At 39.5% G+C, this 25,574-nt stretch overlaps 1 protein-coding gene across 1 annotated transcript in view; it reads left to right on the top strand.

Moving 5' to 3' along the window:
• LOC150080437 (centrosomal protein of 290 kDa-like) overlaps positions 1-25,574 on the top strand; it is a 386,964-nt gene that overhangs the window by 99,804 nt on the left and 261,586 nt on the right. Inside the window, 1 exon segment of the mRNA XM_090380692.1 lies at positions 5,260-5,380. Coding sequence (XP_090236818.1) covers positions 5,260-5,380 — 121 coding nt within the window.

Below are 25,574 nucleotides of genomic sequence, written 5' to 3' on the forward strand. Positions count from 1 at the left end.
AACAGTGTGCTACTGCAACAGGACCAAGAGAAATGTACCAGTTGGTACATTTCTCTTGGGATTACTGCTACCCATATGTAGTACTGTGTATTTCTCAATGTTCAACTTCAGTTGCCACTTTTCAACCCATCTGACCAACTATTCCAAATCCTGTTGCAGCAGCATATTAACAACCTTCCCAACCTTTGTATCATCTGCAAACTTTGACATTAAGCTTGATATACCTTCATCAATGTCATTGATAAATATACAAAACAGCAATGGGACCTGCACCGAACCCTGGGTTACTCCACTAATAACTTTAGTCCACGAAGAGTTTTGAATCTCCAAATGACTTCAAATAGCAATTGAAGTTTAACATTGACGTGAATATGGGTAGCATTAATTCTAGAGTAACATATGAACTGTGTGGTTCTACTCGGGGTAGCAGAAAATGAAGGACCCATAGCATTAGCATTAGTAGAGGCATTTGATGCAAGAAAGCAAGCTTATGCAGCATCAGCCAAAAAAAAAAAAAAAAAAAACCCACTTCCACTTTGCCCCTCTGTTCGTTCAAAATACCTGTCCAGCTGAGCCTTAACCTTATTTAGGCTATCAACCACCACTACAAGGGATGGAAGTCTGTTCCTCCAACCAACCACTTGCTGGCTAAAGGCAAATTTCCACACGTCTACCCTACATCTGTCTTTCCTCAATTTGAATTTATGCCCTCTCAGGTGATTTTTCTGAGCTAGAGGAAGAATCCCATCAGCATTGAGCATGCTTAAACCATTCAAGGCTTTATACACCTCTATCAGATCACCTCGCTGGTGCCTAGTCTCCAGACACTGTAATTTGTAAAACTTAAGCCTTTCTTCGTAAGAGCACCCCTTTGTTCCATTCGCTAATCTTGTTGCCCTTCTCTGTACTCGTTCCAGCAGCTTTACATCCTTCTTGAATTGAGGCCTCCAGACCTGTATACAGTACTCTAGGTGTGGCCTGACCATTGCCTTATACAAGGGAATAATCACCTCCTTATCCCTGCCGGAAAAATTCCTGTATATCATTGACAAGACACCATGAGCTACTCTTGCAGCTCGTCTGCACTGCTCAGAGAACTTCATATCTGCCTGCACAACCACCCCCAAGTCCCTTTCATTCTCTACCACTGTCAGTGTAGTACCACAGAGTTGATACGTTGCTCTGGGGTTGCTGTTTCCCATGTGTAGTACTTTACATTTGTCAATGTTAAACTTCAATTGCCACCTCTCAGCCCATCTGCTCAACCTTTCCAGATCCTGTTGCAGCAGCATAGTGTCAGTAGTGTCCTTGACAACCCTGCCAACCTTTGTATCGTCTGCAAACTTGGACATTAAGCTTGATATACCATCATCAATATCATTTATAAATACAGAAAACAATAATGGACCCAACACTGAGCCCTGAGGGACTCCGCTAATAACATTAGTCCACGATGAGATGTGTCCATTGATTACCACTCTCTGTCTTCTCCCCCTCAACCACCCCTTTATCCATAGCAGCAATTTGCCTCCAATGTCACACTGCTGCAATTTGTGTAGCAGTCTTCCATGTGCAACAGTATCAAAAGCCTTTCTAAGATCCAAGTATATAATATCAAAGCTATTCCCTGCATCCAGTTCTTTTGTGACTGCATCATAGTATCCAATCAAATTGGTCAGGCAAGACTTCCCCTTAACAAAACCATGCTGTGTCTGAGCTATAACTGAAGTCTTGTCTAAATGATCCTGCAGTGCTTCTTTAACCAGTGCCTCCATTAATTTTCCTGGAACAGAAGTTAAGCTCACAGGTCTATAATTACTTGTGTCAGCCTTTGATCCTCCTTTGTGAATTGGGGTCACATTTGCACATTTCCAGTCTATGGGTACCTCCCCTGAGTCCAAGGAAGCTCTCATAATTATGGCTAAGGGTTTGCTTACTTCCTTTTCTGCCTCCTTTAATATAACTGGATAGATCCCATCCAGCCCGGGTGCCTTTCTTGTGTTTATCTTCAACAGTTTCTCCTCCACTTTACTCTCAGTTATTTCAAGATTCTGTAGCTTACTGCTAGAGTTGAATACACCTCTTGCATTCCCCTCGCTGAATAACTCCTCATGTGTGAATGTTGATGCAAAATATTCATTTAGTTTGTTAGCTACCTGAGCAGGATCATCAACAGTTGACCCTTCAGTATCAAGTGGACCAATCTGATTCATCCCCTTCCTTCTAGAGTTTACATAAGTAAAGAACTCTTTGCTGTTTTTCTTTGCATCCCTTGCCAAGGATTTCTCGTAATCTGCCTTCGCTTGCCTAACCTCCTTTGTAACTTGGTTGCATATCAACTTGTATCTATCATAGGCTTCTGTGTCATGTGTTAATTTGTAAGTATCCCATGCATTTTTCTTCTCTGCCATATGCCTCATTAGTTCATCTGACATCTCTTTTGGCCTAAACCTTGAACAATATTTCTTAGTTGGTATGTAAAGCCTAGTAGCTTCCAAGATAAGTTCTTTGAATGCTTCCCATTTTGAATTTGCTGTTGGTAACATCATCAGTTGGTCCCACTGTATAGAATTTAAATACTGTCTCAGTCCATCGTAGTCGCCTTTACGAAAGCAGTAACCCTTCCCTTTACCCCTAATGGTGGTTACCTCTTTGAGTAAATCCCTCTTCAGCACACTGTGATCACTGCCACCTAGTGGTTCATTTATCTGCAGATTCTTAATGCATGAAGAATCACTGCTGATAATCAAATCAAGAGTATTACTCCCTGTAGTTGCCTCCCGAAGATGCTGATGTAGAAAACAATCATCCAATAAATCCCCAAAAGCCCTGCTAGTGTGTGAGTGACCAGCCCCCAAATTCCAGTCAATATCTGGGAAATTAAAATCTCCCATTATAAGACTCTCTGATTTACTGGTTCACTCTATTTCCCTGTACAGTTTCTTATTATACTCATCAGAGTCATTAGGCCTATAGCACACTCCTACTCTCAATTTTGATCTCCCAATGCTTATGTCACACCAAACTGACTCAACACTGCACTGTCCAGCGATGTCGACTGGCTTCACTTCCTTGGTTTTTATGTGTTTCTTAACTAATAGCATAACCCCTCCCCCCTTCCTATCCTGTCTATCCTTTCTGTAGACGTTGTACTCCCCAAATTCCAGTTCTGTATCCCTTATATCTGTGTGACACCACGTCTCTGATATCCCAACAATATCTGCCTTTGATGTTTTGAGCAATACCTCAAATTCATCAAATTTATTTACTAAACTCCTAGCATTGGTGTACACGCAGGTATACCTGCACCTGTTTCTATTCTTAGCTACCCTAACACAACCCATGTGTTTACTTGTACCGCAATGGCTCTCAGCAGTCTCTGAAATATCCTGCATCTTGTTTTCCAGGCTTCTGCTCATTCCAATAGAAGCAAGAATCACTTTCACCTCTGTCAGTGGCTACTGTTAATCTATTAGTCCTTGTATCCCCCCCCCAAGCTAGCAGTTTTCTGACACACCTAACACTGCCTCGATAGCATCAGCAAATATTCTTGCACCCTTTCTATTTAAGTGTATCCCATCCCTGTAGAAGCAATCTCTCCTGTTAACAAGTACAGTCCAGGCTGAAAAAAAATTCTACCCCTTGAGCCTTGCACAATCTTTCCAGGGCCGAATTGATCGACAAGGCTCTCATCATATACTCCCTCCTATCGTGTCTGGGCAGAATTGCAGACACTTTCAAATTCAACCCTAATTCTCAGCTTTTGTTCAACTGTGACCTGTACTTGTTAAGTAATTCTGCCGGTCTCCTACTCTTAATATGGTTCTACTCAGGGTAGCAGAAAATTAAGGACCCATAGCATTAGCATTAATGCTAATGCTAATATATTAACAACCTTCCTAACCTTTGTATCATCTGCAAACTTTGACATTAAGCTTGATATACCTTCATCAATGTCATTGATAATATACAAAACAGCAATGGGCCCTGCACCGAACCCTGGGTTTCTCCACTAATAACTTTAGTCCACGAAGAGTTTTGAATCTCCAAATGACTTCAAATAGCAATTGAAGTTTAACATTGACGTGAATATGGGTAGCATTAATTCTAGAGTAACATATGAACTGTGTGGTTCTACTCAGGGCAGCAGAAAATGAAGGACCCATAGGTAATTGTGCAGTCTGATATGAATTTCTCTGAGCAATGCAGACAGACAGGCTCATGGAGTTTTATCAATGATATTCAGAAATTTTGCAAGCAGCATTAAAGAGGTGATTATCCCATTGTATAAGGCAATGGTCAGGCCAAATCTTGAGTACTGGATACAGGTTTGGAAGCCTTGTTTTAAGAAGGATGTAGAGCTGCTGGAATAGGTATAGAGAAGGTGAGGGGAACAGAGGGGATGTTCTTATGAAGAAAGGCTTCAGATTTCTTCAAATTGCTGTGTCTGGAGGCTAGGCACCTGCATTGTGATCTGATTGAAGGACTTTATAGCTTTTAATGGCTTAAAAACTTAATCCTATGGGATTCTTTCTTTTGCTCACACTATGCACAGGGCATAAATTCAAATTGAGGAAGGGTGGTTGTAAAATAGATGTGTGGAAATTGCTTTCAGCCAATGGATGGGTGATTGCTGGAACAGTCTTCTGTCAGTTGTTGTAGAAGTGCATAATTTTAATAAATTCAAAGAAGAACTAGACAAACTATTGGAATGGATGAATAGGTGAAATGGGATTTTGTTTTTTTGGCTGATGCTGTATAAGCTTGCTTTCTTGAATCATATACCACTGCTAATGCTATTACTAATTATCAATATTGATTGATAAATACGAGCCACTTGATAAAACAGTATAAACAACTTGCTATAAACAAAAAAGTATAAATGCACTGAAAATTTCACACCCTAATAAAAAAAAGGCTGCTAGCATAATTGACATTTTGCATTTTGACCTGCCTTTGCTCTTATTAGACTTTTCAGTGACTTACTGATTTATTCAAGAACACTTTATTAAAAATATTAAAATATTGCACTTTTATTCAGGCACCTCCATAGCCAGGTGGGAAAGAGCAGCAGTGCGTAGCACACTCTTCTTGATTAGACCGGGGTTCGAGCCCGTCACCACCAAATACAGAGGATGCGGAAAGGTCAGGGAATGACCACCACATATCCTGGAGCAATATGGCCTTAGCTGCTAATGCTCCTAAAAACCAAATAACAAACAACAAACAAGCACTCTTATTTTTTTTTTTTTTTTTCAGGAAAACTTTACAGGCAGATTTTGATGCTCCAGCTTGATCAGGTATCATCATCACAGGAACTGGATAAAGTAAGAGCCGAACTGGTTCATTTTCAAGCTCTTAACCTAAGATTAGAAAAAAAGTAAGTAACTCTTTTATACTAAAACCAAGAACAGATATATTAAATATTTCTGTGGGTAGTGTAACACACACATCCATACTAGGGATGCACTTTTAAAAATATTAATATTTACCGGTGTTTCGCATGCTGTTTTCTGATGTGTACATGCCACCCAAACTCTTCTGATTTAGTTGGAATTTTTCTGATATATATATATATATATTTTTAATGATAATGGAAGTTTTTTGAATTTTTTTTAATATGGGTCCTGTACGGGGAAAAGTTTGGACACCACCGCAGTAGAAGGTGGACCATTGGGAATACTCCTTGATCTGCTCACTGTTGACCAGTGCGATTTCTACATATGTGGGACAGGTGGTCAGATTGGTTTTACCATGTACCACTAAGTTGTAGAATGGTAATCCCTTTAGCTCTCTTAATACGTGCAGCAGCACTAATTGCCTAAATTGCCTGAAGGCCAGAAATGCGAACAGTGCGTACAATGGTCGCTCAATGGAAAGAATTTTAAATGTAATTCCAAGGGGGATTCAAAATAATTCGCTATAAAAGGACTTCGTTAAACAGAGGTCCGACTGAGTAATTTAGAATTATAAAAATGGTTATACAGTTTTATGTAGAAAATATCTTAACAATAGACAGTGAAAAATGCAAATTTAGTTAAATAATTTTAAGCTTATCTCAATAGTAGGTAAACAAGTGAAAAAAAAATTTACAGAATATTACAAATTTCGAAGTGCACTGCTTCCAAATGTCACACGTCACTGTTAATAAAGGTGCCGGTATGCTGTACCGTTGCATACCGTCCCAAAAAAAAAGCACTGATTATAGTTAAGGGTTTACTTATTGATTTTGCTACCTCTCTTAATTATGTAATATCGGTGTAGATACACCATAGTTTTCCCACAAATTAAACTACTTACGTAGTATCAAGGGCATCATTTTTAATTGTATCTCAATATTGTGGCTTCCTTCACAACAAGATACCAGATATTGCACTACTTCGAATAAGTAATGCTTCACTAGTAGAGAAGACTAATGTTATTTATTCTCAGTGGATATCACCATCCAGATGGCACCATTTCAAAGTTGTTGGCCTATCATCTATGGGTGGGTAGGTACCCAGTTAATGCAAAAATGCCATCACAGTTGAGAAGCAATTGTGATGGCATATTTGCATTATCTGGGTACCAACCCAACAATTGATGATAGGCCAATAACTTTGAAACGGTGCCGTCTGGGCGGAAGATCTAAACCTTCCAAACACTACCCAGTTCATTTAACAAATATATGTGGTCTCAGTAATAATCTCAATGATGTTCATTTCTACTTGCAGTCTGCAAAACCTCCCATGTACTTTTTCTGACAGAATGTCAGTTATCGGTTGATTCAACTGCTGCTCATCTCAGTTGCCCAAATTATTCACTGTATGATTCCTTTCACCTCAAAGGTGATACTTGTGCATATGTCCATTCCGATATTCCCTGTCAGAGACTTGGTAATTGGAATCTCCTCTCTTTGATCTTCTATGCCTAAATTCTCTCTACCTCATTGTGTCAAATTCATCTGTTGTCTCTACCGTTCTCCCAACTCGACTAATCACTTGGAGCTCTTTGACTTCCTCTCTTTGCAACTTGACTTTCTGCAGTCCAACTTTCCTAACAATGAAGTAATTTTTCTTGGTAATTTTAATGTTCACAATTCCAACTGGCTTCCTTTTTCTAGTCACACCGACCCTGCTGGTCGAGATGTTGAGGCTTTGGCAATTACTAATGACCTTACACAGATTGTTCATTTACTACAAGAATACCAGACAATCCTAACCATACAGCCAACACACTTGATTTTTTTCTCATAAACGACTCTTCTAAGTACACAGTTGAAGTGAGTGGTCCTTTAGGCACCTCAGATCACAACTTGGTGATTGTCTCTTCTCCAATGGAGCCTTTATCTCATGGCTATTCCAAACCTTATGTTGTTTGGCATTACAAGAATGCAAAATGGGATGATCTGCAAGATTTATTTTCTTCTTTTCCTTGGTTGGATTACTGTTTCAAAACTTCTGATGTTGATGTTTGCTCAGATTGTATCAGTGAAATTATTCTTGTAGGAATGGAATCCTTTATTCCACACTGCACTTTAAAATCTCAGCCTTTATCTAAGCCTTGGTTTTCCAATAAATGTTCTAAGGCTGTTCAAGAGAAGAACGTTCCATATTGTAATTGGCTTCTTTCTTATTCTTCAGTTTCAATTTCTGCCTACACCAAAGCTCGCAACAATTGTAAAGCAGTTATTAAACAGTCTGAACTAGATTTTGAACAGGCTAAGAGTAGAAAACGTGCTTCTTGCCCTAATGGTAGCCGAGAATTCTGGTCTCTTGCCAAAGCTATTGGCTGCAACTTTTGCCCATCTTTGCTCCCACCTCTGTCAAAACCAGATGGTTCTGTTGTTACTGTGTATGCAGGGGAGCATTGTTGAGGCCACGTTATGTCAAGGATCTGGGTATATTCTTACCATGTGTACGCCATACCAAACATTTCATTAGTTCATACAGCATGTCCCACCCACCTTTTCTTACTATTCAATACACCATGAATTGTCAAACTAATAGAGCAAACTTATCTGCAAAAAGATCTAAACCTTCCAAACACTTCCTAGTTCATTTCACAAATATACGTGGTCTCAATTCTAATCTTAACAATGTCCATTTCCACTTGCAGTCTGCCAAACCATATGTACTTTTTCTGACAGAATCTCTGTTATTGGTTGATTCAACTACTGCTCATTTCAGATGCCCAAATTATTCACTGTATGATTCTTTTGCCTCAAAGTTGGTACTCATAGGCTTCTGTGTCACATGTTAATTTATATGTATCCCATGCATTTTTCTTCTCTGCCATATGTCTCATTAGTTCATCTGACATCCATTTAGGCCTGAACCTTGAATGATATTTCTTAGTTGGATGTAAAGTCTAGTAGCTTCCAAGATAAGTTCTTTGAATGCTTTCCATTTTGAGTTTGCTCTTGGTAACATCATCAGTTGGTCCCACTGTATAGAATTTAAATACTGTCTCAGACCATCGTAGTCGCCTTTACGAAAGCAATAACCCTTCCCTTTACCCCTGATGGTGGTTACCTCTTTAGTAAATCCCACTTCAGCACACTGTGATCACTGCCACCTAGTGGATCCTGTATCTGCAAATTCTTAATGCATGAAGACTCACTACTGATAATCAAATCAAGAGTATTGCTCCCTCTAGTTGCCTCCCGAACATGCTGATTTAGAAAACAATCATCCAATAAATCCACAAAAGCCTTGCTAGTATGTGAGTGACCAATCCACAAATTCCATTCAATATCTGGGAAATTAAAATCCCCCATTATAAGACTCTCTGATTTACTGGCCTACTCTATTTCCCTGTACAGTTTCTTATTATACTGATCAGAGTCATTAGGCCCATAGCACACTCCTACTCTCAATTTTGATCTCCCAATGCTTATGTCATACCAAACTGACTCGACACTGCCCTGTCCAGCGATGTTGACTGGCTTGACTTTCTTGGATTTTATGTGTTTCTTAACTAATAGCATAACCCCTCCTCCCTTCCTATCCTGTCTATCCTTTCTGTAGAAGTTGTACTCCCCAAATTCCAGTTCTGCATTGTATATCTGGGACACCACGTCTCTGATATCCCAACAATATCCACCTTTGATGCTTTGAGCAATATCTCAAATTCATCAAATTTATTTACTAAACTCCTGGCATTGGTGTACATGCAAGTATACATGCACCAGTTTTTTTTCTTAGCTACCCTAACACAACCCATGTGTTTACTTGTACCCCAATGACTCCCAGAAGTCTCTGAAATATCCTGCATCTTATTTTACAAGCTGCTGCTCATTCCAATAGAAGCAGTGCAAGAATCACTTTCGCCTCTGCCAGTGGCTACTGTTAATCTGTTAGTTCTTGTATCCCCCCAATCTAGCAGTTTTCCGACCCACCTAACACTGCCTCGATAACATCAGCAAATATTCTTGCACCCTTTCTATTTAAGTGCTTTCTTGCATCCCATGCCTCCTCTACTACTACTACTTCACTAATGGATTCTCAGCAGATATGACGACCCCACTGCCACCGAGAATAAGTAAGATTAATCTTCTTCATTGGTGAAATGTTGCTTATTAGAGGTAGTGCAGTATCAGGGCAACTCGTTGTGAAGGAATCCACAATATGAGATACATGAATATCAAAAACGATGCTATAGAGGTACTAAGTAAACATCAATCACAACAAAATTAAAAAGATTTTGTACACCTTTTTATAATGAAATAAACATAAATTTAAAAAAATAATAAGTTTAAGTAACTTAAACCCAAATTACGTGGCATCTCTGGAATGTTGTTGCAGCGCCCCGGTTGAAAACCACTGAATTAGCCTGCGGCATGCTCCCACTCAAAATTTTGTTTTCCAATGCTTATAATACACCAAACTGTCTCGATATTACTCTGACCACCTGCATTAAATGGGTGTTTAGATTTTATATACTTCTTAATCAAGAGCATATAAATCCACCTGCCCACTCCTGTTCTGTCTGCCATTTCTGACCATATTGTACTCACCATATTCAAATTCTTCATCATTTATGTTTCAGCAGCACCATGTTTCTGATATCCACACAATGTCCTTATTTGATGACTTAACCAGTACTTCAAGTTCATCAAATTTGGTTAAAATGTTAAAATAAGTCTAACATTAGTGTTAAGACAGGATAGGAAGGGAGGAGGGTTATGCTATTAGTTAAGAAACACATAAAATCCAAGGAAGTGAAGCCAGTCGACATCGCTGGACAGTGTAGTGTCGAGTCAGTTTGGTGTGACTTAAGCATTGGGAGATCAAAATTGAGAGTATGAGTGTGCTATAGGCCAAATGACTCTGGTGAGTATAATAAGAAATTGTACATGGACATAGAGTGTGCCAGTAAATCAGAGAGTCTTATAATGGGAGATTTTAATTTCCCAAATATTGACTGGAATTTGTGGATTGGTCACTCACACACTAGCAAGACTTTTGTGGATTTATTGGATGATTCTTTTCTACATCAGCATGTTTGGGAAGCAACTAGAGGTAGTAATACTCTTGATCTGATTATCGGTACTGATTCTTCATGCATTAAGAATTTGCAGATAAAGGAACTAGGTGGCAGTGATCACAGTGTGCTGAAGTGGGATTTACTCAAAGAGGTAACTATCATCAGGGGTAAAGGGAAGGGTTTTTGCTTTCATAAAGGCGACTACGATGGTCTGAGACAGTATTTAAATTCTATACAGTGGGACCAACTGATGATGTTACCAACAGAAAATTCAAAATGGGAAGCATTCAAAGAATTTATATTGGAAGCTACTAGGCTTTACATACCAACTAAAAAATATTGTTCAAGGTTTAGCCTAACCGGATGTCAGATTTTTTTTTTTTTTTTTTTTATGAGAACCCCAAACACGAGAGGTATTATAACCTATAGTACTTAGTACCGTGCTTGGGTTGGAGGTTGAGAAGACGAAAGAAGATATTTGTTGATATTGGACTTGATCTTCTGTAGATTGTAATTTTCAGGAAATACGTATGAAGGAAGGTTGTTCCAGAAAATGGCAGTTGAATGAATAAATGAGGAAGATGAAAAGTTGGTTCTGTGGGTTTGAAGTTGGACAGTAAATGGATGTTGGCTGGTGGCGGCACGTGTTCGGACTGTTTTGAAAGAGAGAGCGGGAATTATAGAAGCCAATTCAGAAGAACAGTGCCCATGGAAGTATCTGTAGAAGAGGCATGCAGCAGAAACAGTGTGTCTATGAGAAAGTGAGTGGAGAGACTCTGTTAGAGATGAATCATTAATTAACCTAACTGCCCTCTTCTGAATGGAATCAAGAAGCCTGAGAGAGGTTTTGGGGGCACCACCCCAGATGTGGGAACAATATTCCATGGCTGGGCGGATTTGCGATTTATACAGAGTGAGCAGCTGTTTGGGAGAAAAGTAACGCCGAGAGCGAAAGAGAAAACCAAGTTTTTTAGATGCAGAGGAAGCAATATTTGTAATGTGCTTGTGCCAAGAGAGATTAGAAGTCAGGGTAATCCCCAAAAGAGATATATCATTTTGCCTAGAGATCGGAGTGTCACTAAAGATAAGCATAGGAGTAGAAGAATCCTTTTTGCGAGATAAGCCAGAGAAGATCAAAGAGAGGAGATTCCAAAGATGAACTAATGAGACATGTGGTAGAGAAGAAAAATGCATGAGATACATATAAATTAATGGATGACATGGAAGCCTATGATAGATATAAGCTGGTCAGTAACCAAGTCACAAGGGAGATTAGACAGGCAAAGGCAGACTACGAAAAATCCTTGGCAAAGGATGCAAAGAAAAACAGAAAAGAGTTCTTTACCTATGTAAACTCTAGAAGGAAAGGGATGAATCAGATTGGTCCACTGGATATTGATGGTTCAACAGTTGAGGATCCTGCTCAGGTGGCTAACAAACTAAATGAGTATTTTGCATCTACATTCACACATAAAGAGTTATTCAGGAAGGGGAATGCCAGAGGTGAAGTAAACTCTGGCAGGGAGCTAGATGATTTTGTAATAACTGAGAGGAAAGTGGAGGAGAAATTGTTGAGGCTAAACATAAAAAAGGCATCTGGGGTGGATGGGATCTATCCAGTTATATTAAAGGAGGCAGCAAAGGAAGTAAGCAAACCCTTAGCCATAATTATGAGAGGTTCTTTGGATTCAGAGGAGGTGAGCCCAAAATGTGACCCCAATTCGCAAAGGAGGATCAGAGGCTGACACAAGTAATTATAGACCTGTTAGTTTAACTTCTGTTCCAGGAAAATTAATGGAGGCACGGATTAAAGAAGCACTGCAGGATCATCTAGACAAAACTTCAATTATAGCTCGGATACAGCATGGTTTTGTTAAGGGAAAGTCTTGCCTGACCAATTTGATTGGATACTATAATGCAGTCACAAAAGAACTGGATGCAGGGAATAACTTTGATGTCATATATTTGGATCTTAGAAAGGCTTTTGATACTGTTGCACATGGAAGACTGTTGCACAAATTGGAGCAGTGTGGCATTGGAGGTGAATTACTGCTATGGATAAAGGGATGGTTGAGTGGGAGAAGACAGAGTGGTAATCAATGGACACTGCTCATCGTAGACTGGTATTAGTGGAGTCCCTCAGGGTTCAGTGTTGGGTCCATTACTGTTTTCTGTATTATAAATGATATTGATGATGGTATATTAAGCTTAATGTCCAAGATTACAGACGATACAAAAAGTTGCCAGGGTTGTTAAAGACACTACTGCCGCTATGCTGCTGCAACAGGATCTGGAAAGGTTGAACAGATGGGCTGAGAGGTGGCAAATGAAGTTTAACATTGACAAATGTAAAGTACTACACATGGGAAACAGCAACCCCAGAGCAACGTATCAACTGTGTGGTACTACAGAGTTGATAGTACAGAATGAAATGGACCTAGGGGTAATTGTGCAGGCAGATATGAAGTTCTCTGAGCAGTGCAGATGGGCTGCAAGAGTAGCTCATGGTGTCTTGTCAATGATATACAGGAATTTTTCTAGCAGGGATAAGGGTGGTGATTAATCCGTTGCATAAGGCAATGGTCAGGCCACACCTTGAGTACTGTATACAGGTCTGGAGGCCTCATTTCAAGAAGGATGTAGAGCTGCTGGAACGAGTACAGAGAAGGGCAACAAGATTAGTGAATGGAACAAAGGGTTGCTCTTATGAAGAAAGGCTTAAGTTTTGCAAATCACAATGTCTGGAGACTAGGCACCGGCGAGGTGATCTGATAGAGTTGTATAAAGCCTTGAATGGTTTGAGCATGCTCAATGCCGACGGGATTCTTCCTCTTGCTCAGAATAATCACCTGAGAGGGCATAAATTCAGATTGAGGAAAGACAGATGAGGAAAGACAAATTTATAGATGTGCAGAAATTTGCCTTTAGCCAGTACGTAGTTGGTTGGTGGAACAGACTTCCATCCCTTGTTGTGGAAGTTGATAGCCTAAATAAATTTAAGGCTCAGCTGAATGAACCAAAAAAAAAAAACCACTTCCATTTCACCCCCTCTATTTCGAATGAATAGAGGGGGTGAAATTGAAGTGTTTTTTTTTTTTTTTTTTTTTTTGCTGATGCTGCATAAGCTTGCTTTCTTGCATCATATGCTAATGCTAAAAACAAGTATATATGTACTTATTTTAGCTTTTAGTAACTCTTACAGAGCCCATGTATTTTCTTGTCCTATACAGACCAAGTAGGCCTTGTAACCCTAACATTTTGCTTTCCAGGATGCTGCAGGTCTTAATAGAAGCAATGCAAGAATAAATTTTACCTCTTCCTACAGTTGTTGCTAATCTATTTGTCTGTTTATCCTCATCAAGCTAGAATTTTTCCTACTCACCTAACACTGCCTTGATAGCATCAGAAAATATTCTTGCACTCCTTTTGAATTTTATATCAGCCCATTGAAAAAGTTTACTCCATGAACTTGCACAACCTCTCCAGTGCTGAATTAATTGACAAGACTCTTGTTATGTCAGGAACAGAATTTAATTCTAACTTTTACTGTTTCTCAACCCCACCCTATACTTTCTAACTAAATATTCAGATCTTCTATTCTTAATATCATTATACCACACACGTACGATAGTATCACCTTCTTTGCCCTTAAAAGATGATAGCTGCTCTCCACTGTCATCAACCTTTGCCCCTGGCAGACATATCCTGTTCCTTTTCCACGTGTCTTTTTTGCTCATTAGATGTCCTCAACAGTAGAGTCTGTTACAATAGCTATTTCCTGTGGACCAGTGATCTCTGCTGTTGAAGGTCTCATTGAGTTGTCTGATTTTCAGGTGTGGGCTCTAGCATTGTGCTCGGCAGTGAGTCGTGATGGGTCTCTTGTTTTAATTCCTTTGAAGGCATCACCTCTGTTCTTTGAGTTCCCATATAAGTTCTTTGAATTTCCATAACTATAGTCTGTCTGCACTGCTCAGCGGACTTCATATCTGTCTGCCAATCAACCCCAATTTTTTTTTTTTTTTGGATTCTCCACTGCCCTGAGTGTGGTACCACACAGCTGCTACATTAATCTGGGATTATTGCTTCCCATATGAAGTACCTTGCATTTGTCATTATTAAACTTTAATTATCACTTCTCAGCCCATCTGCCTAATTTTGTTTAGGTCTTTTTTTTTTTTTTTTTTTTTTTTTATGAAAACCTCAAACACGAGAGGTATTAGAATATATTACTTGATACCGTGCTTGGGTTGGAGGCTGAGAAGACGAAAGAAGATATTTGTTGACATTAAATTTGAACTACTGTAGACTGTAACTTTCAGGAAATACGTGCAGAGGAAGGTTGTTCCAGAAAAAAAGCAGCTGAATGAATAAACGAGGAAGATGAAAAGTTGGTTCTGTGAGCTCGAAGTTGGACAGTAAATGAATGTTGGCTGGTGGTGGCACGTGTTTGGACTGTTTTGAAAGAGAGAGTGGGAATAATAGAAGCCAATTCAGAAGAACAGTGCCCATGGAAGTATCTGTAGAAAAGGCATGCAGCAGAAACAGTACGTCTATGAGACAGCAAGTGGAGAGACTCTGTTAGAGAGGAGTCATTAAATTAACCTAACTACCCTCTTCTGAATGGAATCTAGAACACTCAGAGAGGTTTTCGGGGCATCAATATTCCACAATTTTGGGGCACCAATTCTGGGAACAATATTTCATGGTAGGGCTGATTTTTGCGATTTGTACAGAGTGAACAGCTGTTTGGAAGGAAAGTAACACTGAGAGCGAAAGAGAAAACCAAGTTTTTTAGATGCACAGTAAGCAATATTTGTAATGTGCTTGTGCCAACAGAGATTAGAAGTCAGTGTAATCCCCAAAACAGATATATCAACTTGCCTAGAAATCGGAGTGTCACCAAAGATAAGCATAGGAGCAGAAGAATCCTTTTTGCGAGAGTGTTTTGAAAGAGAGAGTGGGAATAATAGAAGCAAATTCAGAAGAACAGTGCCCATGGAAGTATCTGTAGAAAAGGCATGCAGCAGAAACAGTACGTGTATGAGAGAGACTGAGAGAAGACTGAGTTTTAGAAGGATTGAAATCAATTAATTTGTCTTTGCCCCACTGGAGAATTACCTGGATATTGGCATTTAAGGAATTGGTAGCGGATTTTCGAGAAGTTGAAGCTGATTGAGCAGGGCAAGGTTTCTCAAAATGGAAAGTGGGATGCAATTTGCTATCATCAGCAAAACTATGGATAGGATTTCTAGTCAATGGAAGAAGGTCATTAATATACAAGAGGAGAAGAGTTGGGGAAAGAACTGAACCTTGGGGGACACCAGCATTAATGGAGAAAGAAGACAGAGCCATCTACCATCAACCTCAGTGAGTGATCAGAGAGAAAACTGGATGACCAATTACAAAAAACAGTTGGCAAACCATAAGATGGAAGCTTGTTTAGAAGACTTTTATGCCAAGCACAATCGAAAGCCTTTGAGATGGCAAGAGCAACAGCTCATGTTTCACCAAACTTTTCCATTGAATTTGTCCATAAATGGGTAACAAAAGCCAGAATATCACCAGTGGATTGACACTGATGGAATCCATAGTGGTGATCGTTGATCAAATGGAAGGTTTCTAGGTAGTTTAAGAGTTGGTGATTAATTTATTTCTCCATTACTTTAGAAAAAGTAGAAGTAATTGCAATGGGACGATAACTAGATGGGAGGGACTTGCCACCCTTTTTAGGAACTGGCTGGATAAGAGCAAATTTCCAAGCAGAAGGAAAAACACCTTTGGAATAAGAAAGTGAAAAAAGACTCCAAAGAACAGGAATAAGTTCAGGAGCACAGGTTTTGAGAACAAGTGGAGAAATACCATCATGACTTGTTGCTTTCTTAGCATCAAGATTCATCAAATCCTTCTGACATCCTTTTGATGGAAGACCACAGGAGGCATTGAATGGAGTGAGTTGGGAATGGTGGAAATTTGCTCTTATCCAGCCAGTTCCTAAAAAGGGTGGCAAGTTGTCCCTCCCATCTAATTATCGTCCCATTGCAATTACTTCGGTGTTTTACCGAGATCATTAATACATCACTTGGAAGAAAAATGGGATACGTGCAGGTCAGCTTTATCCTTGGCTGAAGTGATGACAGAACCATCTGGTTTTGACAGAGGTGGGGGCAGAGATGAGCAAAAGTTGCGGCCAATAGCTCTGGCAAGAGACCAGAATGCTCGGCTACCATTAGGGAAGAAGCAAGTTTTCAACTCTTAGCCTGTTCAGAATCTAGTCTGGACTGATTAATGACTGCTTTACAATTTTTGTGAGCTTTGGTGTTGGCAGAAATTGAAACTGAAGAATTGGAAACAAGCCAATTACAATATGCAACATTCTTCTCTTGAACAGCCTTAGCACATTTATTGGAAAATCAAGGTTTAGATAAAGGACGAGATTGTAAAGTGGTGTTTGGAATAAAGGATTCCATTCCTACAAGAATAATTTCACTGACCCGATCTGAGCAAACATTGACATCAGAAGTTTTGAAACAGTAGTCCGACCAAGGGAAAAGAAGAAAAGAAATCTCACAGGTGATCCCATTTTGCATTCTTGTAATGCCACACAATACGAAGTTGGGAATAGCCATGAGATAACGGCTCCATTGGAGAAAAGAATCAGCAAGTTGTGATCTGAGTTACCTAAAGGACCACTCACTTTGACCGTTTGCTTAGAAGGGTTTTTTGTGAGAAAAACATCAAGTGTGTTGGCTGTATAGTTAGGATTGTCTGGTATTGTATTCTTGTACAAAATGAACAATCTGTGCAGGGTCATTAGAAATTGCAAATGCCTCAGCATTTCGACCAGCTGGGTCGGTATGTCTAGAAAATGGAAGCCAGCTGAGTTATGAGCATTAAAATCATCAAGGAAAATTACCTCACTATTAGGAAATTTGGACTGGAGAAAGTCAAGTTGCAAAGAGAGGAAGTCAAAGAGCTCCAAGTGATTAGTGGAGTTGGGAGAATGAGGTAGGGAGATTTTATGCCAGAGAAGATCGAAGAGAGGAGATTCCAATTACCAAATCTCTGATAGGGAATATCGGAACGGACATATTCACAAGTACCACCTTTGAGGCGACAGGAATCATACAGTGAATAATTTGGGCAGCTGAGATGAGCAATAGTTGAATTAACCGATAACTGGGATTCTGTCAGAAAAAGTACATGGGGTTTGACAGACTGCAAGTGGAAATGGACATTGTTGAGATTGGAATTGAGACCACGTATATTTGTGAAATGAACTAAGAAGTGTTTGGGTGGTTTAGATCTTTTCGCAGATAAGCTTACTCTATTAGTTTGACCATTCATGGTGTATTCAATAGTAAGAAAAAGTGGTGGGGGGGACATGCTATATGAAGTAATGAAATTTTTGGATATGGCATTCACATGGTAAGAATATACCCAAATCCTTGACACAATGTGGCCTCGACGATGCCCCTGCATACACACTACTTGGACTCCCTCCAGTCACTATCTGGCCGAGTAGAGGTAGCAAGATTATACACTAGCTAATCCGGAAGCCTCCTAAAGAGTTACCAATGGGTTTGGTCCGGTCTAGCAGCCAGTCTGCAAACACCATTTTAGAGCTGTACCCTTGAAATGTAAGGAAGATTGGATCTTTCCATGATGGAAGAGATGGGGAAGGGTTGACCGGAACTTAGCCCTGGAGACTAAACGTGGGTTCCACCACTTCAAGCCTCCAATAAGCAAAGTGGTGGTATTGCTGCGGTTGATGAGAGTCATCTACCACCTAGTATTGCCTGGTAACACAGAGGAGTGGCATTCCTCCACGTGGTGTGGGCACCGCACCTCATCCCCTGCTTACATTGGTTCACACCTGGGTGGTCACCCACCATGTACTTGTGCATGGAAGTTGTACCCAGAATTACTAACAGTCTCACCATCGTGAAGGTGCAAGCAGAGGATTTGGCTGTCACAGACCATCCAGACTTTGCCGAAATTGGGTCCACTTGACTTGAATATCACCCGAATATCAGTTCCATCAGCGTTTTAGACTCCCAGGTAGGCAGTACAACTTGTCGCATATCTGAGAGAATGTCTGTGACATCCTCAAGGACCAGTAGCCTACCCTGATTATTGTGATTAACTGCCCTGCCAAGCTTCGTATCATCTGCAAATTTAGACATTAAGCCTGATTTATTTTTATCAGTATTATTAATAAATATAGAGAACAACAATGGCCCTGAACTGAACTCAGGGGGACTCCACTAATAACATTAGTCCAAGAAGAGCAGTGGCCATTGATAACCACTCTCTGTCTCCTTCCACTCAACCATCCTTTTATCCATTGCAGCAACTTGCCCTTAATGCCACATTGCTCCAATTTGCACACTTGTAGAAAGAAGAAATTTGTTTTGTAGAGACGGGATACACTTAAACAAAGGTGGTTCAAACGTTTTTGCCAGTATTATTGAGGACACGTTAAAGGTTCAGGGAAACTGCTAGTTAGGGGGGATGTGGGTAATACTGACATGCATTTATCTGATAATATTGGTCAAAGTAACTCTTGCACATACCTCAAGAGTTCTTATCTGTTACCCCAACTAGACATATTATGTAGGTGTTCTGGGGGCAGAAACGTTTCAAGTGAGTGGGTAGCTAATGCCAGGGAAGAGAGCCTAAAAAACTTCAAGGGTTGTGTTAGGGTTGTTAAATATACAAGAACAGTAAGTCTTAATTGTTTATATAGTAATGTTAGAAGTGTCGTCAATAAAATGAGTGAATTCGAACTGCTGGTTAAAACAAGTAATGCAGACACAATAAGGCTTACGGAGACGTGGCGCCACCTTAAAATTGGAGATGATGAGTTTCATACAGCTTGTATAATGTATTTAGGAAGGATAGGGTAGATAGAAGGGGTGGTGGGGTAATGCCTCTTATCAGAAGCAGCCTGAGTGCGACAATAGCTTTCCCGGATTCAGATGTTTCACATGCTAGTATAAAATCTGTATGGTGTGAGATAATTGGAAACAAAGGTATAAAGGCCGCCATAGCCTAGTGGTCAGGCACGTGGGTGTCGTGCCTTGAGTGACCGGGATTCAAGCCCGTGACTGCTGAATACGGTGCTGTTTCTTGTAATTTGTCTATCTTGTGAACTCCTCTAACTGTTTGGTTGTCCCGGAGTATAAACAGAAAATTTATTTATTTATTTATAATGCGAGTAGGAGTAATCCACAGACCAGGTGATTGTGAAGATTATGACGAAAACCTCTACATGCAAATGGAATGTGCAAGTAAGCGTCAATGTCTTATTATGGGTGATTTCAATTTGCCTCTAATTGATTGGAGTAAATGGGAAGGAAACTCGACATGGGGAACAAAATTTTTAAATCAACTAGATGACTGTTACTTCTATCAACATGTCAGGGAAAGTACTAGAGAAAAGAATATCCTAGACCTCATCATCACCCATGAATCAGATGACATAACAGGGATGACAGTAGAGGAACCAGTAGCAAGAAGTGATCACTGAGTTCTACGGTGGATGATGATGAGAGAGATAGCAGTAGTAAAAGGCAAAGGAATGGGTTTTAATTTCAGAAAAGGAAATTACGATGCCTTAAGGTATTACATGGCCTCTATTAACTGGGTAGATATCGCACAGAGAATGAATACATTTGAACTGTGGTATGCCTTTAAAACATTAATCACAGATGCCTTGAATGCGTATTTACCATTAAAAAAATACTCCACGAGGAGGGTTCCAAGTTGGATGAATAGTGAAGTTGCCACTTTACTTGAGCAGAAAAAGGTGGCATGAAAAGGTTACAGAGCAATAAAAAGTACTGAAGCCTATAACAGCCACAAGATGATCTGTAACAGAGCCACAGAAAAGGTTCAACAGGCAAAGGCAGTTTATGAGAAATCACTAGCAAACAGAGCAAAGAGGGGGGATAAGGAATTCTTCACATATATAAATGCCAAGAAGAGCAGGACAAACCTGATCGAACCTTTACGTAAGAGAATGGGGATAGTATTAAACACACCAGCTGCCATTGCAGATTATCTCAACAGTTATTTTGCATCGATATTTACAAATGAAAAACCTTTTGTGGCAATGGGAAATTGTGGAAGTGAAGTTGAAAAATATGTAATTAATGATATTGAAATTTCTCAAGATTATTTATTGAAAAAACTTTCGAGCCTACAGGCCAGTAAGGCTCCTGGAGTTGATGGAATATACACTATAATTTTAAGGGAGGCTGCAAGTGAGTGCCTTGAACCATTGAGGCTAATTATGCGAGCATCACTAGACTCTGGGGAGATTCCCTTGGATTGGAAAAGTGCCAATGTGTATCTCTCATACATAAGGGTGGCTCTAAGAGTGAAGTTTGAAATTATCGACCTATCAGTCTGACTTCAGTGGTAGGGAAAATCATGGAGGCAATGATCATGGGTGGAATTCAGGATCATTTGGATTGAATTGAAATTCTCAAGGATACTCAGCATGGTTTTGTAAAGGGAAAATCATGTTTAACAAAGCTTTTGACTCAGTCCCACATGAGCGGTTGCTTTATAACCTGGAACAGGTTGGAATCACTGGGAAAATCCTTAGATGGATAGCACAATGGCTTCAAGGCAGGAAGCAGAGGGTTGTGATAAATGGCTATTCCTCAGATTGGGTTGATGTAAGAAGTGGGGTTCCCCAAGGATCAGTATTAGGACCACTGTTGTTTTTAATTTTCATAAACGACATCGATGAAGGGATAGAGGGCGTGATGTCTAAATTTTCAGATGATGTTAAAATTGGTAGAGTAGTTAATGATCACTGTCAAGCTTAGCTTCTTCAGAGAGACCTAGATAGACTTCAGGAATGGTCAGAAAAATGGCAGCTATGCTTTAATCCAACAAAGTGTAAGGTATTACACTTGGGAAACAGTAATCCCAAAATAACTTATTCACTTAGTGGAGTTCAACTAAACCCAGTACTGGAGGAAAGGGACTTGGGTGTTATAATACGGTCAGACATGAAATTCTCTGAGCATTGTAAACTGGTTTTGAGAAAGGCCCATGGTATCCTATCGATGATCTATCAAACTTTTGTTAGTAGAGATAGGGACGTGATAATCCCATTATATAAGTCTTTGTTAGGCCACACTTGGAATACTGTGTTCAAGTATGGAGACCGCACCTAAAGAAAGATATCGAGCTTCTTGAAAGGGTGCAAAGACGGGTAAGTGGTAAGTCACTGGTGAGATCAGCAAAAGTGTGTCCTTATGAAGAAAGATTTCGAATATGTGGGTTGCAGAGTTTGGAAATTAGACACCTTAGAGGAGATTTGATTGAGGTGTTTAAGGCTCTGAGAGGCATCAGTAAAATGAATGAGGATGAAATTTTCAAGATTATAAATTATGCTTGAACTAGGGGAGATAAATTCAAGTTACGGGGGAAATGTTTAGATTGTACTGCAGGAAGTTTTATTTTAGCCAGTGAGTTATAAATTACTGGAATAAGTTGCCTACATGGGTGGTAGAGGATGACAGTTTGGGGAAATTCAAAGGTCATCTGGATAGTACCTTCGGGTCAGGGAAGCGCATAGGATGATAGGTTTAATTACCTTTTCTTTTATTAATTATTATTATTTATTATTTTTTTTTATCATTGTTCTATTCGATTTTTTTTTTGGGCTGGTGCAGCATAAGCCATAGGCTTTCTTGTAACCATGCGGCCATTACTAATACAGTCGGTCCTCGTATAACACGTGTTTACATTACACGAATTCGATCATACACGATTTATAAATAGGGGAATGTTATCTTATATAGCACGAACCGAATTCGCTTATGCACGATTCGCCTTTGTATTTACAAGAAATGGCAGTCAAATGCGGAATCACCCCAACCGAACGCAACACGATAGGAATGAAAAAGATTCTGAAAATGTATTTATGTTTTATATCAGTGAAGAGGAAACACATTTCACCATAATAATGTAAAAACTAACACAATTCCAGCTATCGGTATAATCGCAAATGCAATTAGATGGAGTTTACAACAGATTATAACAGATTTATAACCAGTTTACAATTTATAACCAGTCTACCAGTTTATATAACCAAGTTTATATAACCAAGTTACAAAGGAGGTTAGGCAGGCGAAGGCAGATTACGAGAAATCCTTGGCAAGGGATGCAAAGAAAAACAGCAAAGAGTTCTTTACTTATGTAAACTCTAGAAGGAAGGGGATGAATCAGATTGGTCCACTTGATATTGATGGGTCAACTGTTGATGATCCTGCTCAGGTAGCTAACAAACTAAATGAATATTTTGCATCGACATTCCACATGAGGAGTTATTCAGCAAGGGGAATGCCAGAGGTGTATTCAACTCTAGCAGTAAGCTACAGAATCTTGAAATAACTGAGAGTAAAGTGGAGGAGAAATTGTTGAAGATAAACACAAGAAAGGCACCTGGGGTGGATGGGATCTATCCAGTTATATTAAAGGAGGCAGCAAAGGAAGTAAGCAAACCCTTAGCCATAATTATGAGAACTTCCTTGGACTCAGGGGAGGAACCCATAGACTGGAAATGTGCAAATGTGACCCCAATTCACAAAGGAGGATCAAAGGCTGACACAAGTAATTATAGACCTGTGAGCTTAACTTCTGTTCCAGGAAAATTAATGGAGGCACTGGTTAAAGAAGCACTGCAGGATCATTTAGACAAGACTTCAGTTATAGCTCAGACACAGCATGGTTTTGTTAAGGGGAAGTCTTGCCTGACCAACTTGATTGGATACTATGATGCAGTCACAAAAGAACTGGATGCAGGGAATAACTTTGATATTATATACTTGGATCTTAGAAAGGCTTTTGATACTGTTGCACATGGAAGACTGCTACACAAATTGGAGCAGTGTGACATTGGAGGCAAATTGCTGCTATGGATAAAGGGGTGGTTGAGGGGGAGAAGACAGAGAGTGGTAATCAATGGACACTGCTCATCGTGGACTAATGTTATTAGTGGAGTCCCTCAGGGCTCAGTGTTGGGTCCATTATTGTTTTCTGTATTTATAAATGATATTGATGATGGTATATCAAGCTTAATGTCCAAGTTTGCAGATGATACAAAGGTTGGCAGGGTTGTCAAGGACACTACTGACACTATGCTGCTGCAACAGGATCTGGAAAGGTTGAGCAGATGGGCTGAGAGGTGGCAAATGAAGTTTAACATTGACAAATGTAAAGTACTACACATGGGAAACAGCAACCCCAGAGCAACGTATCAACTCTGTGGTACTACACTGACAGTGGTAGAGAATGAAAGGGACTTGGGGGTGGTTGTGCAGGCAGATATGAAGTTCTCTGAGCAGTGCAGACGGGCTGCAAGAGTAGCTCATGGAGTATTGTCAATGATATACAGGAATTTTTCCAGCAGGGATAGGGAGGTGATTGTTCCATTGTATAAGGCAATGGTCAGGCCACACCTAGAGTACTGTATACAGGTCTGGAGGCCTCATTTCAAGAAGGATATAGAGCTGCTGGAACGAGTACAGAGAAGGGCAACAAGATTAGTGAATGGAACAAAGGGGTGCTCTTACGAAGAAAGGCTTAAGTTTTGCAAATTACAGTGTCTGGAGACTAGGCACCAGCGAGGTGATCTGATAGAGGTGTATAAAGCCTTGAATGGTTTAAGCATGCTCAATGCTGATGGGATTCTTCCTCTAGCTCAGAAAAATCACCTGCGAGGGCATAAATTCAAATTGAGGAAAGACAGATGTAGGATAGATGTGCGGAAATTTGCCTTTAGCCAGCGGGTGGTTGGTTGGTGGAACAGACTTCCATCCCTTGTGGTGCAGGTTGATAGCCTAAATAAGTTTAACGCTCAGCTGGACAGGTATTTTGAACGAACTGAGGGGTGAAGTGGAAGTGGGTTTTTTTTTTTTTTTTGGCTGATGCTGCATAAGCTTGCTTTCTTGCATCAAATGCCTTTACTAATGCTAATGCTATAACAGATTCCACTAGCAGAAACGCAACTGGAAATTGTTTTTATTGTTTTATGGCAGTAACCCCCAGAAATGTGCTTTAGCAAAATGTGAGATGTTAATAGCGTATCTTGGCCTTTACCGTGTTGTTTATTCAGTTGCTATACGCGCGCAACTTTGTTTATGTGTATTAAGGGTGCCTCCTCGTTTTGTAATTGTGCTTTATTCCCTAAAAATGAGTAAAATGCTTAAAAGGTGTGAAAAGGAAGTGTCCTGGTGAAGACACTACAGATTCAGAGAGAAAAAGAAAAGCAATATCGATAAACAGAGGTGGACTGGATCAAAAATTCTTACCCGGGAAAATTTATAGTGGCCTCATACTACAGTTTATGGCCAAAATCACACCGGGATTTCCCGGGTAAGGCTTATGGCCAGTCCGCCTCTGTCGATAGAGAAAAAAAATATGAAATTGTGAAACGCTTTGAGCGAAATGAAAGACCATGTGATATTGCACATGCTACAGACCTAAATGAGGCAACGCCGAGAATTACAAAGAATGCGGAGAAAATAAAAACAACTTTCATAGCGGGAACAACTCAAAGTGTAATTAAAATCCATTAGATTAAGACACAAGAATTGGAAGAGATGGAACGGCTGTCATCTGTTTGGATAGATAATCAAACAAAAAACAAGTTTGCTTACGATAGAAGCAAAAGCAGTAGCAATATTTTATTACGTAATAAAATACGTAAGCATTTTATTACGACTTACGTATTATAATTTATACTTACGTATTATAAAATACGTAAGTATTTTATTACGACTATTTTATTTAATATAATAATTTTTTTACGAATAAAATAGGTATTTTATTCGTAAAAAATACTTTTTTATAATATAATAAAAATAAAATATTTTTTATTATTTATTGTATAATAAAAATAAAAAAATATTATATTATTTTTTATAACGATTAAAATTACCTGATTATTTATTGTATTTAGTAATGTTTTGGTTCCAAATGTGTGTTCAATCTTGGGTGGTCGGCACCTAACCCCACTTTTCCCATAGGGACTGTTGTTTATATTGCACGATTTTGCATTGCACGAGAGTTTCTAGGAACACAAC

This window comes from Mastigoproctus giganteus, chromosome 9 (assembly GCF_048544385.1).
Source record: "Mastigoproctus giganteus isolate SK-2022 chromosome 9, ASM4854438v1, whole genome shotgun sequence".
Taxonomy (NCBI): Eukaryota; Metazoa; Arthropoda; class Arachnida; order Uropygi; family Thelyphonidae; genus Mastigoproctus; species Mastigoproctus giganteus.